Raw genomic sequence first — 17,314 nt, forward strand, 5'->3', positions numbered from 1 at the left:
TGCCATGAGAACTCTCACTGAGACCAGTGCTGCCCATGAAACTCTCTGTGCTGGATAGTACAGTGGCCACTAGTACTTAGAAGGTGGCTAGTGCCCATGAGAAACAGAATTTTAAAATTTTATTAAGTTTAATGAAAACAGCCATGTGTGGCTGGTGGCAAGTCCAGCTCTAGATGACAACCCGAAGAGTGCAGGCAGGTGTAATTCCCGGTTATGAAGGCTGCATTAGCTCTGACCCTGCCAGGCACCGTTGGAGTGTTCACTCCTGTCGTCCCCCGCAGGCCTGCCCTGAGGGCTCACAAGGGCACAGGTGCTGTCCCCACAGCCCTTGGTTGGCTGGGGGGGGGGGGGGGGGGCGCGCAGGGGGCTGCTGGTGCTGCCTCAGTTGCAACTTTATCTGTTTTACCAATTTGCCACCCTTTTCTGCGTGTGCCATGATGTGAAACAGAGTTGGGAAGCATTACTTTATATAGATTCTATATGAATATATTATGTCACTGATTCTCACTCCCCTCTCCGTGAAACAGATACTGTAAGTAACCAGCCCCCTCTTCCCATCATTTTGCAAATGAGTAAACTGAGTCCTGGGATCAATCAAGTGGCCCAAGGGCACGTGGTCAGGCCCAGATCTGCACTCGGGCTCTGCCACTTACTCTACCTTGGGTGCGGCCCACTCTCTCCCCTGTGTGCGCACCACCTCCGAGAACAGCACAGGCTGGCCTCTGGTCTGGGGTCCGCTTCCTCCGAAGCATGAGCAGCAGCTCTCTCCCTCCCCAGGTGTACGGAGGCAGCAGGGACCCCACCGCCCCTGCGCATTCCAGACGAGTGAGCCTCCTGTAACTCAGACACAGGCCAAGGGGCAGAACTCCCTAGATTTGGAGTCATGAAGCGAATGACCTTGGTCAAGGGCCTTGGCCTCCTGGAGCCTTGGGTGTCTCAGCTGTAAAATGTGGACGAGAAGCACCCACCAGCCCCGGCCTGGCTCCCACGGTGGCGTGTGCTGGCACGTGTGCACGCCCTTGTGAACGCTTCAGGGTCACGTCTCCTCGGGGCCTGTGGGTCCCATGAAACACAGCCTCTCCCCTAATGCACAGTGGCTTCCACCGTCTAACTCTGTGGTTTTGTTTTGAAATGTGAGAATGGTCCCTTGTTCTCTGTAGCAGTGTGGATTTGAAAGTGTGTCTTCTAGATTGAAGAGCCCCCAGTGTCAGCCACTGAACAATAATTAATGCAGTGACTGCTCAGTCAATCATTAATTGCTATAAATTAAGTGATATACAATTAATGTGATGCTTTATCACCAATAATTAGGGGAAAAATTGAACTCTTGGCAAAGAATCACAGCAAGATGGTTATTTAAATCCTGAGCCGCTATGGTTTCCGGCAACAGAGCACTAAGCCGGGTCTAGTTAAACTAATTTGAGACAAGACGAGGGGGAGTATTGGCGCTTTAAAAACAAACGAAATGGGGGGAACAGCCCAGCTTACACTAGCACCCTGAAAATGCTTCAGGAACCCCTAAAGGATGCCCATGCTTATGTTTTTGTAGCATTTTGAGTGAGGATTGTGGTTGGGAGTGCTGTTTTTCTAGGAGAATGCCTCCAAGGGTTTTTTAAGCTCAGGATGCTCACCTAACACAGAGCAATTAGTGCAGCGGAGCGTCCCTGATTGGAATCTGTGGAAGGTTGCTATTAAAGGAGGTATTAATGGGCTGGCAAGGTCTGGGCGACTGTTGGAGAGAAGTGTGTTTATGGAAGATGGTGCTGGCAGGCACGATTTCAATCGGATTTGACATGTTTAACATAAATGTATAGTGTACCGCTCTCACTGCATCTGAGTCATTCCTACAGTCCCAATGCCTTTCTAATTACTGAGGTAGAAAAAAAGCAGGTCAGGCACATCCTGATGCAAATCTATTACCAGCCCTGCCGCCATTCTCCCTGTTGTTGGCAGCTCTGTGTAATAGCGATGTCATTGTATGGGGAACTCGGGGTAATCTGTGACAGAGAATGGAAAGGGACTGAAAAATATACTTAAGAAATTGAATCCATAAAGACAAAAGAAGGTATGTACTGAGAGGAAGTGTTATGTGTTAGCAAAACCGCTGGCTGTTAGTCAGAAGCCCAGGGCTTGGGGTCTGACTCTATCTCAAAGATTTGCTGCATGGCCTTAGACCTCTAACCTCAGTTTCCAAATCTGGAAAAGGTAGGTTGGGCTCAGTGGTTTCTTGCAGTTCTGGAACTCCTTAGAAGTATAATTAGAGGAGAGATGGTGAACAGTAGTGTGGAATCTTAGAGAATATTCAGGGTGCTGGGAGTGTGGAAGGATTTCCCTGCCTGGCTGGTTGAGAGGGTGTGGCTCAGGAGGCCTGGGAGAGTCCAGAGCTCTTTCCATGGAGGCCAGATATTACCACGCCGCCCTTTGTGGGGGACCGCAGAGCTCCACATTCTGTCAGCTGGCTTGCATTGCTGGGTCAGCTGACAGAATGGCTTTTTTAGAGCTTAGTGTGATGAGGATGTCAGTGGAGACATCCTTAAAGACTCATGTCAGTGTCTTTGAGCCTGATGTATGCTAGAAACCAGGCCATTTACCACCATCAGCCAAATCCTTCTAGCCTGACTCTGCATCCTTGGTCCCATTTCTCCACCTCACACAGAAGTAAATGTGCCTGCAGGAGGGTGCGTGCAAGGGAATGCAGGAGCTCTTGCCAATGGAAACGGGTTTGGTTTTAAATTTTTGCACAGAGACTGGAATTGTGTGGCTATGTCAGCTTTTCCAGAGTCCACTTGTCCCCGCCTCCACCCTCTTTTTTATTTTCCAGGCCACTTTCAGTATAACTTGGATGCTTACAGTCACTGCAGGCAGAATTCTGTCTCACAATTGAAAACAAACCGTTTGGACTATTTTTATGTTGGGAAGCAAAAATAGATCTAGGGTGTGGTGCATATCTGGACTCGCCTGAATTCCAGTAATTCAGGGTCCTGGCTCGGAGGGTTTCTGTGTAAGTCACGGGAGAGATAAGGGACTACATCTCTTGCACAAATATTTTTGTGCAGATATCTAAGTCAGATACAGGATGTACAAAAAAGTAAGGAACACACTTTCTAGAAGGGGCATCGTTTGTAATTACATAGCTATGTTACAGTGTCATGAGAATTATCATCGCAGTATAAATAAAAGGCTGTGAAAATGTAGATTAGGGAGCAGATCATTTTTCATCACTACAGAAAATACCTTGTAGATTTGCATATTGTTCTTGAAAGGGGCCATGCTAATCTCTCCACTTTGTTTCAGTTTGAGCTTCGGTGCTTATGGGGGAGGCACCTCTATTATCAGAATCATGGTCATGATTTTTTAAAAACACCCTGGTGTCTTTCTCCCCGGGGTATCAGCGCACCTTCGTGAGACTTGCACCTTCTTCCTGGTGCAACAGGGCCTTTCTCTTGAGGCTGGAGAACCGAGGCTCAGAGATGGGAACTCCTGGGTGTCGGATTTGTGATCAAATCCCAACTTACCTCTGGGTCAGCCATTATCCCCCAGATTATAAAGCAAAAGAACATGCAACGTAGTAGTGGTTTTCTCTTGTCGTAGGAAGATTGGAAGAGGAAACATGGAAGTCCTGTTTCTCTAGTTGTCAGACAGAATTGTAACTCTTAATGATTGGGGCTATGTGGCATTAATCTTAAAAAAAAAAAAATTATTTTTTTTTTAGAGCAGTTTTAGGTTTACAACGAAATTGAGGGAAGTAGAGATTTCCCATTACCCTCTCTACCCCCACACGTGCACAGCCTCCCCCATTATCACCTTCACTCACCAGATGGTGCATTTTTATAAATGGTGACCCTACAGTGACACATCATAATCCCCTAAGCCCATGGTGTACCTCAGAGCTCACTCTTGCAGGGTGTATACACATGGGTTGGGACACATGTATGGTGTCATTATAGCACCACATAGTGTATTCTCACTGCTCTGCCTGTTCACCTCTCCCCAGCCCTCATTTGTTTATTTTTGTTCTCTCCAGCACCTAGAAAGTGCTTTGTACAGTTTGAACGTTTCATTAACAGTCGGTGTGTAAAACAGCATACTAACCATACACACTTTCAAGTCCAAGTTATTTTACTTTTTGCTTTCTAGACTTCAAACCCATGGGCTAGTAGGATTATTCCATGTTGATATACAGAAAAGGCAAACCTAGGTGTCTGCTTTCTTTAAACCCGACCTCTCCCCTCGCTCTATCTTCATGTGGCTACATGTGGACCCATATTATTTCCCATAGATACTTCTAAGAATGAAACCATAGCAACCAATGTGTGAGCTCACCCCACGTGCTAGACTCTGTGGTAGGCTTCGTGTGCCTGATCTCTCTAGCTAGTCTCACCGAACCCTGTGAGTAGATACTGATATCCCATTGACAGATGAGGAAAGCGAGAGCTCAGTGTAGTCAAGTGAAATGCTCCAGGTCACACAGCCGGGATCTGAGGAGGTTGCGGCCAGCGCTGCAAACCCCTGAGCGCTGTGACTCAGCCAGGGGACCGGTGCTTTTGTGCGCAGAGAACGTGGCCACGGGAGAACAGCACGTGAACTCGTCCGTTCCTGAGGAGTCCCTGCAGGCACACCAGAGCCCGACCCCCCTTCACACCAATCATTGGTCCTGGGCCTTTGGGGCACTGTGAGCCCGCTGAGCGAGGGACTCAGTGGAGACAGAGAAGCACTGATGTAGATATGGCTTGGTGGGGCGTTCCCTCTCTGTGTGTACAAAATTCCAAGAGGAGACGTTTCCAGTATCCTTGCCACCTTAACCTTACGAGGAGTGGAGACTCACTCCCACTCTCCAGCCTTACAGAGACCCGGTGATGTCTTTCTTCCCGAACAGTCTCTCACTCCTGGACCAGCAAGAAGTCCTTGGCGGATCATGGGGAGGTTGGTTTGTTAGGGACACTGAAAAGTTAAGGCCAGAGCTCTTGGTATCTCGTCACCACGCTGGGCCCAGATGTTATATGTTCACAAGTTCAGTTTCACTCTTAATATTTAGTAAGTTAGGAAGATAGTTTTTGTAAAACTGAGCGTTGTCACATTCCAGTCTCTGAGAATCTGCCTGGGTTAGGGCTCAGAGATCCCAATGATCCTAATTAGTGTTTGATTCGATGGGGACTGGATGAGCTTCTGTAATTAACTTTGGCCTGGCCCCAGAACGGCCCACACTGCCCCTCATTTTGACCTACATCTTGTACCTCTGGACTTTCTTCTGTCAGGTCACGTGCTTCTTGGAGAAACCTCTGGTTTTCTCCAAGTGTCTGGTCATCACAAACCTGTAATTAAGCCCGAGGGCAGTGTGATCCTGCAGACCCCACTGTATCCCGACCCTGGCTGCCATGCTCACAGGACATGACCACAGCCGCAGGTGGCATCTGTGCACAGCCCACAAGGCTCTGCCAGGGGAGGACAGGCTGCTTGGGGGCAGCTGACAAGAGGCCAAAGGCAGGCAGGCTGATACTTCAGAATGAGACATTGGGTCTTGCCCCTTTGTTCCCAGCTCCTGGCACAAGCCAGGCTCCTGGTGGCAGCCCAATGTAGACCTTATTAAATAGACCATTTTTAGCCAATGTTGGTCCCACTGAGATGGTGGCTCTTTTTTGCCTGGTGGTTCATTCAGAAAGCTGACACAGAGGGAGCAAGGTATCTTGAAATTGAATTGTGGGATGGTCTTTTGGGAGTTCAAATCAGTGTAGTTAAGCAGCCTTATGCATATTTCAACAAGGAATTAGTGCAACAGATTGCTGCCTCTGATGTAGGGCTTAGCACTATTTTCTCCCCAAAGATGCAAGCAGGCAGCTGGAGCCACCCGTCAGCCCGTGCCTGCCACTCCACCTGGGGCAGCTGACTGGGGCAGCTGCGGGCCCCCAGCCTGGCACGATCCCCCACTCCCAGCCTGCTGACTGTGGGCACAGGGGCTGGTGTGGCTCCCTGCATCTTCCCCAGGGCTGAAGCACAGGCTAGTGTGGCCTGCAGATACCAGCACCTGGGAAGCCCAGAGGGATGTGCCCTCTTTTCACAGATTCTCTTGGACCCATGGAAAAACCAAGACTTCCCTAAGCCAGCCAGGGCCTGTGGAGGTTATTCCTTCTGGATTTCTTTCCACAGTGTCTGTGTTTGCTGTAGAGTGGGCAGGTTCCTGGGGGACAGCCACATTTAGTCTTTTACCTCTGGCCTGAGGGAAGACCAACTTCACGCATCACTGGGAAGGGAGAAGCCCAGCCTCGAAGCGGTTAGGGAGTGACGGTCACCCCGCCGGGCGGGCAGTGCGTGCCTCTTGACGCTCCCCACAGGTTTCCCGAGTCCTCTCAGAACTTCTCTCAGTGCTGGATGGAGGTAGAATGAGACCCTGCATATTTAAAGGCCAAGTTGGCAGCAACTTGTTCTCTGTGTTGGGGAGGAAGAGAAGGTAGCCAGCACGCTGGCCACTCATCAAGCGCAGTAGCTCCGCAGGAGATGCAAAGAGGAAATCCTGGCCTCTCCTCTGGGAGGGCCTTGCACGCGCGAATGCCAAGAGCAGCTCCACTTTCAAGGACAGTGTGGAGACCACAAAGTCCAACAGCACAGAAGGCCTTATGAAAACCAGGCGTTTCTGCCGCGTAGAGTCCGAGGAGCTGAGGGGGTGTCTGTGGAAGGCTCACACGGCACCTTTCATGTCATGTTATGGGCTGAATGGCCGCTTTCAGATCTAGCGAGGCTTCCATGTCTCCTGTGCCGGAGTAATTGTCCCAACTCAAACACTGAGGTTGGAGCTGTATGAGTTTTTCTCTCTTTGGTCAATGGTGATAGATCAAAGATTGCTGTAAATTTCTGGGGCAGGTGGCAAGCTGGTTTACGGAACACGAGGCGATGAGAACCTCTGGCTTACGGAAAGTAGCATGAATTAATAATCATTTAATTGGCTCCTCCATTATGTTGCTGGTTTGGGAGATGGGAGCTTAGATGGAGGAGCTGTCAGTGGTACTTTAGCTAAGAGTCTGATGGTTGAGAAGTGGGGGTGGCAGCTGCCCTTGGCCTCTCTACAAGGATGAAATGTCAGGCAGCATCCCAGGCCCTCAGTGGGCTCACCTCAGGGCCCCCAAAAGGCAGAGGGCCAATACTTTGGTGATTACCAGTTCCAAGTACCACTCCACCCTGAAGAGGAAATGCAGAAGGAATTTCCCAGCAGCCTGGATAGCTCACTGCGTCCCAGGGTCTCCCCAAGGGAGGTCTCTGGCCAAAGGGAGGCTGACCTGCAGCAGAGAACGCCCACCATGCCAGCACTGCGGTGTGTTGCATAATGAGATCATGAAACAGAAGCGAATTCTACGAATATTTGTGGTTTTCTTGGAGGGCAAGTCAATGTCTTGGCTAATGATTAGAAAAAGCTAAAAATAGGTACTTTAAGGTCCCATTTCCACTCTGTTTTTCATGAGGCAGCAGCCCCACGTCTTGCCTAGCTTCAGAGTTGCACAGATGAGGCGAGTGTTGGCATGAAGTGTTGGTATTGTGCGTCCAACTCTGAAGTTTTCTGTTGCCAAAATTTGAGTGACTCGGATGTCAATTTGTTAGCGAGGATTTGAATCGGATGAGAAGTCATCCTAGGAAGAGTGATTTTATCAGGTGAAGTTACAGTGGCTGTGTTTCTGCTATACTTGGCACTTTATAAGAACTCTGAATTATACTATTCTTACCTATTCTTTAATGTAAGCCAAGCTTTACTAAGCTTGTTTTAATTATGCTAAGTGCTTAGAGCATAATAAAGGCATATCTTGAAAATTGCAAAAACCTGCATGAATTTGGATTGACTCTCTTCCCTTCCCTACTCCCTATTCCCTTCCCTACTCCCTCTAATTAGTATGTGAGGAGGAGTAGCTTTTTAAATAAATATTTTAGAGGTTAAATACTTCCCAAACAAATGTGTTAGAAACAAATGATATCTGGAACTTGATGTTTCTGTGCATACATGACTTTCCCCGAGGAGGCCCTGCATTGGTAACTGTGTTTCCCTTTGAAATGAAATTCTTTGGCCTGGAATAGAGAGGAGCTTAAGAGAATAAAATGGAGAGCCAGGACTCAGGTCTGCCTTCCCAGTATTTGTCAGGTGTAGTGGCCAACCCATCGCAGTTTAAGGGAAAGTGGTTGGTGGCTCTCGGCCTAGAAAGCCAACTTTGAATTTTCTACCCTCCATAACAAGGACAAGCCAGTCCCTTTTGTGCCTCACCAACCAGCTGGGTAAGGCAGCCATGGCTCCTAACAAGCTGAGCAAGTGTTTTTTCCACTCCTTGTAAAGTTTTCACGGTGGAACCCACAGCTCACATCTATCAGGTTTCAGCCGGGGTTTGACCCAGCATTCCATTGTCACAAATACCCCGTTTGCCTGGCTTTATTGAGTATGTGATCTATGGCACATGCACTCACATGGGTCCTCGCCACATTTTTATCCCCTTTGAAGTGCCAGGAACCCAGCATGCTGTCTGTGGAAGGTTCATTGGGATTTAACAACATACTTTCATATGACATAGCTGCCAAATGAGAAAAATTGCTTCAACCAGCAAAGTGAAAAAAAATACCACCTGGTGTTTTTCACAGTATTGATCCACATATCAACTTTTGCATGGACAGTTGAATTTAAATGATAAAATAATTAATTATAATATTTTAGAATAGAACTACATGAAAAACTTAGAAAATAGGAAAGCGATCCATCATGTCATCACCCAAATGCAACATTTTCTTCTGGTCTTATTTTTTATGTAGCTATATCATGGAATAATGCACCATTTTACCAATGAACATTCTCAGGGATGCTTCCATATTGCTTCATAGCTATCACTTTTAATATCTTCTATTACCCATTGGCATTATTTACTTAACCACATAAAAAATCTACCTTGTTTCTGATTTATTTTGTCATTATTGGGGAAACCAGCACAGGTCGTTTGCATTTTTGTTGCCAGTAGAAACCCAAGTTTCCAGGTACTGTTTAAACCATGGCGGCCTCGGGGGCATCTGTTTCCATTTCGCTAATGTGATGTCATAGTGGCCTTAAAGTGACCAGTCATTGATTTTTTTAAATAATGTTTTTGAGACTGTGATATCTCTCCTACAATTTAAGTCAAAGTTTAGAAAAGTCTCCAAAGCAGAAAACCACAGTGCTTTCTCTCTTGGTATCCATACCACCTCATTTACTTACGCCCACAATGTGTGCTGGTGACAGAACTGAAGGAGACATTGATTTTGAGAGACTGGCCCTTTTGAAGTTGCTCAGAGAGAAGCAGCTTGAGGAAACCATAGACTGCCTGTGGCCTAGAGCAAACCCTCACCCAGCATGCTTATGGAGAGCCTGTACAATTGTTTGCCTGTCTGCAGCACTACATAATAAAGATTTAGGTGCCATGGCATTTTTTAAAAAATATATTTTTATTGACTTCAAAGAGGAGAGGAGAGGGATAGAGAATTAGACACATCAATGATGTGAGAGAATCATTAATCGACTGCCTCCTGCATGCCCCACACTGGAGACGGAGCCTGCAATACGGGCATGTGCCCTGATCGGGAATCGAACCATGACCTCCTGGTTCACAGGTCAACACTCAACCACTGAACCATGCTGGCTGGCTGCCATGTCTTGATGGGGACTGATATTTTAGTGTCTGAGGTCAAGCTATGAGGGGGCCTGTCAGCCTAGTTAGGTCTTAAGAGTGCTCCCCACATCACCCAGGGAAACACAGTGGGATTATAAGTGGGTGTTAATAGAATATGTTGTAAGAATGGCATGGCTTTATCTTTCAAGAAGGAGCTAGTGAACTGCAGGTGGCTAATGTCCACTTCTAGACAGATCTGATCTAATATGAATGCAGGTTGTCCAGGATAGAAATCTTTATACCAGTAGATGCAGCATTTCACATTGTGGCAGGGCTGTTTTGTTACTGGGGAAAAGGAGAAATGAGTGAGCGGTTTCATTTCTTAAAACACTTTACAGGAACTCCTTAGCTTGAGCTCACAAAGGAAGCTTTAGAATTCCAGAGCAGTGTGAGAGTTTGGGGGGAAAAAAAAAAAAGTAATAAAAGTTCCCCTCTCCATGCCGGGGGAAAGAATAGTGGATTTTGAAACCAGAATTGTCACCTCTGCAACCTCGTCATAATTCATCTCAGGTTCAGCACTCAGAGGAGGATGGACTCTTTGGTCCTGTGAGGAAGGGAAAGCTGCACTGGGTTACGCTGGGTTTGCCTTTCAGCTCCGAGCCAGGAGATGAGCTGGGTGGTGTCCGCCTCGGTGCCCATTCATTCACACCACCCAGCAACTGCACAGCTGACAGTTGTCCTAAAGCGGGGAGGGTGCAGGCAGACTGAGGGCATTTATAAGGTAGTGTCCTGGTCCTATAAAACCAAGTGTTGCTTCAGGTCAGGCAGACTAACAAAAAGGCAGGTGGGTATTTGGAATAGTATTTGTATCTCACTTGTTTCTATTGGAAAAGAACTAGTGACTCTTCCCTCACTGTGTGCTCTGGCTCTGACCCAATGCCTACAGGTCAGGGATAGAAACAGGGAAGATGAGCAGACGACTCACAAATAAGCATCTGAAGTGCCACCTAACTGAATGCCTCCACCTGCCCCATCTTCAGGGCGCTTTTGAAGAGCTAATATATAGAGGATAGCCAGTAAGCAAAAATGAGAAAATGATGGAGAATAAGGACCTTCTGGGGTAGGGAAACTTCAGTCCCTGAAATGTTAAAGATTCCTATTGTGGGAGTGTTGAGGCAGGGCCCCACACACTGTGAGGTCTAAACCCTGATACAAGGTTCCGCAGAATCAGGTCTGCGGGGGGCAGGAGATGGGAAGTGGGCCATGGGGGACCCTGTCTAGAACGTTACAGCACCTAGTTAATCGGCAGCCAGTCCATCACATTAAATATCCAGCCGTCATGTATTACCTTTCAAGTGAAAATGAATAACTCCCATTAAGAGCAAAATGGGTTTGAAGTCGATTCGAGACAGATTAAAGTACTGTTATGAATGTGTGTGTGGGGAGGAGGAGAGGTCTGTGTATAATATGCTTGTCCTTGTACTTTTTAAATAATAGATGTCCTACAAACTTATGTAGAGCAGGTTACCAAGATACTGGGGTTAAAGGTCACAAGATGTGCATTCAGGGAAGAGTTTCAACTTCCTGGAATATTTCCTGCATTTAGCAATTTTTTTTCTCTCAAAATTATCTTGTGGCCTTATGATTTTAATGAATAAAATTGATTTATAAAATTGTTTATTAAAGCACATGTCTGTAATGACAGCATCTTGGTATCCATGTCCAAAAAAAAATCTCAAAGCTGAGCAAACAGAGTTTCCACATGCCAGGTACCTAGGCTGAGGGAAACAGAAGGCCATAAATTAGGCTTTCCAAGCCAGTGACTTCAGTGCCGAGGCAAATTATTTTCCAATGGAGGGCAGCAGGGATAATTTTCTCACTACCATCTTCAGGATATTTTTTCCTTGTTGCTTTTAGCAAAATTATAAAAAATGGAGTTCCACATCCAAAACAAGTGAGAGAGCCAACCCCGGCTCCAGGCGAGTTTCATAATGACAGGCCCAGCCGTGTCTTGTGACTACACTGGAGGAGCCCTGCTTTCTCCTGGTTAAACTCTGAGCCACCTGTCTTCTCATCCGTCTTCCCGACCCCTTTCCACGCTCCAGAGAACTCCTTCCATCAGCACGTCCATCCCCGCTGCCTGCTACGGAAGACTCGCCTGACTCTCCTTGTTAATTAAAGTTGTGGTCTTCGGGTGGAGTGGGGTTCTCAGAACATGGTCTGGACAGACAGATGGGAAATGTCCTCTCTTACCACTCACTCTGAATTAACTTTGTGTCTGGAGCACTGCTAGATCGGAAGTTAGATTCACCCCCTGCCTCATTCCACTCTTCAGTTACTTCTCCTCCCCTCCCTCACACTCTCCCCCACCCCCAACACAGGGCGGGGCAAAAGCAGGTTTACAGTTGTGAGCATGCATAACACAGAGTTTATTCTTGCATTATTATTAATTAACTAAAGGTGGTAGGGTCCCTAGGCATGACCTGTGGGGATCTAGCCAAAACCAGCAGTCCGATATCCCCTGAGGGGTCCTGGAGTGTGAGATGGTGCAGGCCAGGCCGAGGGACCCTCCAGGTCCATGCACCTGGCCTCTAGTATGCAAATAAGATCTTTGTTTAATCTCTTCCCGCCTTTCCCCTTTCCCCCTTTTCTCTGAGATTCATCAGTCTGTTCCATGTTTTCATGCCTGTGGTTTCCGCTCCCACCTTGAATGCCCCCTGGTGGTCAGTGCATGTCATAGCTATCGGCTGGTCACTGGTCAGCCGGTTGCTTAGGCTTTTATACATAGAGATTATGAATTGCTTCCCATACAGACACTTGTAAGCCTACTTTTGCCTGCCCTGCATTTGTGTGCAGACGTCTGTATGAATGTTCCTCAGGTCACACCGATCGTGTCCTCCGTGATGTGCTGTGATTCCAGGAGCTGCGACAGTAAAGCTGGGGGCACGTAGTTTATTACCTCCGTGAAGCAGTGTCTGGTACTCAGGTTGACGAGTGGTTTTGGTGAAGCAGTTGGGGAGATTCTTACACCCACCCTGTGCCCACAAGTCAGCAGATTGTGTCTTGATTGGAGGAGGTCAGAATAGACTGAGTGAACTGAGCTTTATCCGACTCAGCCTTGTCATCCATTTCTTTCCCATTTTTCTTTAGTGTTCAGCTGTTAAAGTAGTAACAGAAAATTCATGGTGCAGGGAGGGGTGGAGAGAAACATTTGCTTCTTTTCCAACGTACTTGATAAGTCAGTCTGGATGCTCATCCTGCTTGGATTTTGGTGTTTCAAGAAAATCCTGTGCTATAAATGAATGTTGATTTTCACCCAACACAAAGCATCCAGGAGCTGGCCTAGTCTGGCTGCTGTATTGCATCTTCTGCTTTTTCTTCCAGCATCGTCCAGTCAAGCAGAAAAGGAGCTGACAGACTCTCCTGTAACCTCCAAGCGCATCTCCTTCCCAGGTAGCTCAGAGTCTCCTCTCTCTTCGAAGCGACCAAAAACATCGGAGGAAACCAAAGCGGAGCAGGTGAGGTGGGAAGGGGCTCTGAGGTGGGAGTAGTATTTCAGACATAGGTGGGAAGGAACCCCTGGGTGGGCGGGCTTGGGGATGACTTGGCTGCCAGTGGGAACTGAAGACTCAGCCAGAGGGATGGATGTGTTCCCCACAGATGTACCAGTGTCCCTACTGCAAGTACAGCAATGCTGATGTCAACCGGCTTCGGGTGCATGCCATGACACAGCACTCAGTGCAGCCCATGCTCCGCTGCCCCCTGTGCCAGGACATGCTCAACAACAAGATCCACCTCCAGCTGCATCTCACCCACCTCCACAGCGTGGCACCGGACTGCGTGGAAAAGCTCATTATGACGGTAAGACAGCCAGGAGCAGGACCCTGCAGCTCTCCTTTCCCCAGGGGTCAAAGGTGATGATGCATGGATAAGACACTGTGGTGTTGGATGAAAAAGTCAGTGTAGAATTGGAGATATCAAAGATGATCCTAGCCCTGGCCGGTTTGCTAAGTGCTTAGAGCATCAGCCAGCGGACCGAAGTGTTACAGGTTCAATTCCTGGTCAAGGGCCTGTACCTCAGTTGCAGGTTCCCCAGCCCTGGTAGGGGCGGGTTCGAGAGGCAACCAATTTATGTGTCTCTCTCTCATGTCGATGTTTCTCTCTCTACCTCTTGCCCTCCCTTTCTTTCCCCCCTCCACTCTCTCTAGAAACCAATTGGAAAAATATCCTCAGTGAGGGGGAAAAAATTTTTTTAATGGTCTAGTTCTATGATTTTGAACTATACTGTCTGCCTTAGATTTGGAATGACCGTGGCCCAAAGAGCTGAATACATATGTGTTTCTCAACCTTCCTTTTTCATCATCCTCTCCCTGAGGAATGCAGAGGCCTAGAGCAGTTAATCATTGTTGTGAAGAAATTGTTATTCAGATTCTCCAAACCTTTATTGAGCAGGTCATGGTCTATGCTGCTCTTGCATTCATTACTAGAGGCCCGGTACATGGATTCCTAGGCCCGCGGGCACTGGGCGGAAATCGGCTCTCTGACATCCCCTGAGGGGTCTTGGATTGCGAGAGGGTGGTTCATGGGTGACACATCCCGGAATCGGGCTCCCTCCTCTCTGGTTCTGGGTTTGTCACCTGAGAATGGCAGCTGCCAAGTCACTACGGCTCCACAGCTCCTGCATTGAGTATCTGCCCTCTGGTGGTCATTGTGCATCATAGGTACCAGTAGGAGCATTTGCCCCCTGGTGGTCATTGTGCGTCACATCCAACGGTCATTTAGGCTTTTATATATATATAGACTGTGGCCCCGTGCACGAAATTCTTACATGGGGTGGAGGGATGTGTGTGTTCCTCAGCCCAGCCTGCACACTCTCCATTCTGGAACCCCTCAAAGGATTGGTTATGCAAGATTAATGAATGATGATGAAAGTGATGTAACATATCATTGGTGATGCATCAGAGGACGTTAGCAGCCAATGGGAAACTCAAAGGTGACCTAGCATGTATTTCATTTCAGAGTTCTATCAAGTAGAATGGTGAATGTTGTTGAAAGTTTCTCTGTAAACAAAAACCTCTCTCTGTGGATGGTGGAATTCTGTAGATGTAACAGGTTTCCTTGGCATTCTTACCAGCCTTGCAAATTCCCACAAGGGGAATTTCTCAGGCCTCATTGCATTTGCCATTGTTGGCCTGGAACCATGAGAGCCCAAAGGAATGGAGAGACATTTAGGGAGAAAAGCATTTTTTTTTCCTTAAAAATAATTTTTATTGAGTTCAAGGAGGAAGGGAGAGGGAGAAAAGGATAGAAACATCAATGAGAATCACTGATCGGCTGCCTTCTCCACACCCCACACTGGGACCAAGCCCACAACCTGGGTATGTGTCCTGACTGGGAATCAAACCATGACCTCCTGGTTCATATGTCGACACTTAACCACTGAGCCATGCTGGGCAGGTGAGAGGGAAGCATTTTCAATACTTAAATTTTCCTTTTGCTCAGGTGGTTATTTTTTCTGTTTAATATAAATCTAGTCTAGGGTTTGTGGGTCTATAGTAATCTGTCTGGCAGTAAGTTTCTTTTATATGTTGCTAAGGAATAGAATGTAAGTTATTTTCAAACATCCATTTTTGTCATATTTTTATAATAGCAATAGTAAGGTACATTTCAGGCAGCAAGTCTGGTGGTCATGATGAATCTTGTTAGTTTACCAATAGTCTTCAAGGGCAGGATGTTGGTGTTGTGTTTGCTCGGGTACCAATCCCTAAGATATTTCTGGGTGTTACCCACAAACTAGGTATTTTGGGGTATTACCCACTAGCTGGCACCTTCTCCAGCAGTGATTCTCAACCTTTCCGGAGACTGGTGAAAACAATTCAGTAGCCTTTCTGACAACCACTATTAAAACCTCCATCAAGTATTATGCTTATACACAATTGTCTGTACAATGTCAGGGAGCTTAGGGATGCCCTAAAACTCATCCAGGGAACCAAGTTAATAAATACTGTTCTGGAAGAATCTCTGACAACATAATTACAATATGTAGGAGAAACATGGTCCCTAAAGGGGCTGAACTTGGCACCTTGCACAGAAATCCCTGTGCACCTCATCTTCCCACAGCAGATGATGGAAATGTTTTCTAGACCTTTCTGAAAAGTGTGCAAATTGTGGGAAATGTGTTGATTATAGGATGTTGATTTGCTGGCAACAAGAAAAAGTGAATGGATTCAGAAGTAAAGTTGAAAGTTGTGGGAAAGGTAATCATATAAGGGTTTTCCTCTGTTGGATATAAGGATGGCTTAAAGGTACTCTCTCTTTGCATGAGAAGATGGGGTCATTGCATGGCTGTCAGTACTGAGTTGGTTTTTTAAGTTATGAGGCTGGTTTTATCTGGAGCTTTCCACCGTGATCCTTTAGCTCAGTAGGAAAAGATGAGCAGCCAGGGCTGGAGGGGAATTTGTGGCCGGACCTCATTGGGAACTCAGATTCTTGCTTGAGGACTGGATCTTGGTCTCTGCCCTGATGCATCAAAGCAGATAATCTCCTTCCTCTGGAAAGTTTGGTGTTAAAACGGAATTTGCATTTGTTACAACTAAATGATTATAATGAATCTGTGGTTAAAATCCTGCCCCTGGAGGGTATTTTACTGTAATTTCATGAGAAAACTGGCCATGGGGAAGTATTGGTGAGGCTTTCTGACTGTATATCTCTATGTTCTTGGCCAAGTGGAGGAGGGAGCTCTGAAAACAGCATGATGAGAAATGCCCCTCAAATCAGAGCTCCGCTTTTTAAAACCGTATTATCAAGGAATGGCCAATGCATGGCCAGTCATCCTCTAAGAGGAGAAAGTCGGGTCTGCTTTGTCCCTGAATGGCTGCGATGAATGGCAGGAAGAGGAGTGAATCTCCCTCCTTGCCAAGTGGCTTGACTAAGTTAGCCACCTTTGGCTACTGAATAGGAAAAGCTGGCAAAACTCACTAAATAGACAGTTCCTGGCAGACATGGGGTGTGTCCAGGGTATCGAAAGCTATAAATTCTGGTAAATATTTTTTGCTGTCTGGGTCCAAGGTCTCAGGATAAGGTCTGAAACGGCGTTCGGTCCCTCTAAAAGTAAAGTCCACCCTGATAAGTGGAAATAGATTACTTTCTACACAATGTCTTTCCGTTCAGTTGTAAATGGAGAGTGTTTTTAGGAGGCTTCATTTAATAATACCTTATCAGACAGCTTTCAGGAACCTGCAGTGTCTAATATGTCTGTTGCTATGGTAACAGCTGCTTGCTTATGCTCTGCATCTCATATCTGTGTCTTCCATGGGTCCCCTTCTCTTTACTGATGAAGGGGCTTGAAAAATATCCTCCATTGGGAACTGCAGCTCTGGCCCTGCGCTATGGAAACTGCACTCGTGGCATTCCATTCTGCTCGGCCCATTGGAAACCGAGCTCCAAAGGGTGTCATTAGACATGTCACATGAAAGAAAAATCTATAAAGCTTAAAAGGCAATGAGACAAGTGCCCCTCCAGAACCGACTGAGCAGCCCACCCCCAAACTCCGTTCCACAGACCCGGCACCCACTTACAGAGAACTCAGATTTCAAACCCAACCCGTGTGGGGACTTGGAGCTACTGGATTGTGTCCTCACTTCCCCACTGACTTGGGAAAGGGTCCTGAGGACGTGGGGGGCATGGTTTGGGCCCAAAAGAGAATGGGAAAG

At 47.0% G+C, this 17,314-nt stretch overlaps 1 protein-coding gene across 6 annotated transcripts in view; it reads left to right on the plus strand.

The window, feature by feature from the left end:
- The window catches only part of ZFHX3 (zinc finger homeobox 3), a 239,300-nt gene that overhangs the window by 200,351 nt on the left and 21,635 nt on the right, over positions 1-17,314 (plus strand). For all 6 annotated transcript variants that reach the window (XM_084906952.1, XM_084906955.1, XM_084906956.1 and 3 more), the window contains 2 exons: positions 12,987-13,120; positions 13,263-13,463. In XM_084906952.1, coding sequence (XP_084763078.1) covers positions 12,987-13,120; positions 13,263-13,463 — 335 coding nt within the window. The remainder of the gene's footprint in view (positions 1-12,986; positions 13,121-13,262; positions 13,464-17,314) is intronic.

This window comes from Pipistrellus hanaki, assembly GCF_964339955.1.
Source record: "Pipistrellus hanaki genome assembly, chromosome: 15".
NCBI classification, from domain to species: domain Eukaryota; kingdom Metazoa; phylum Chordata; class Mammalia; order Chiroptera; family Vespertilionidae; genus Pipistrellus; species Pipistrellus hanaki.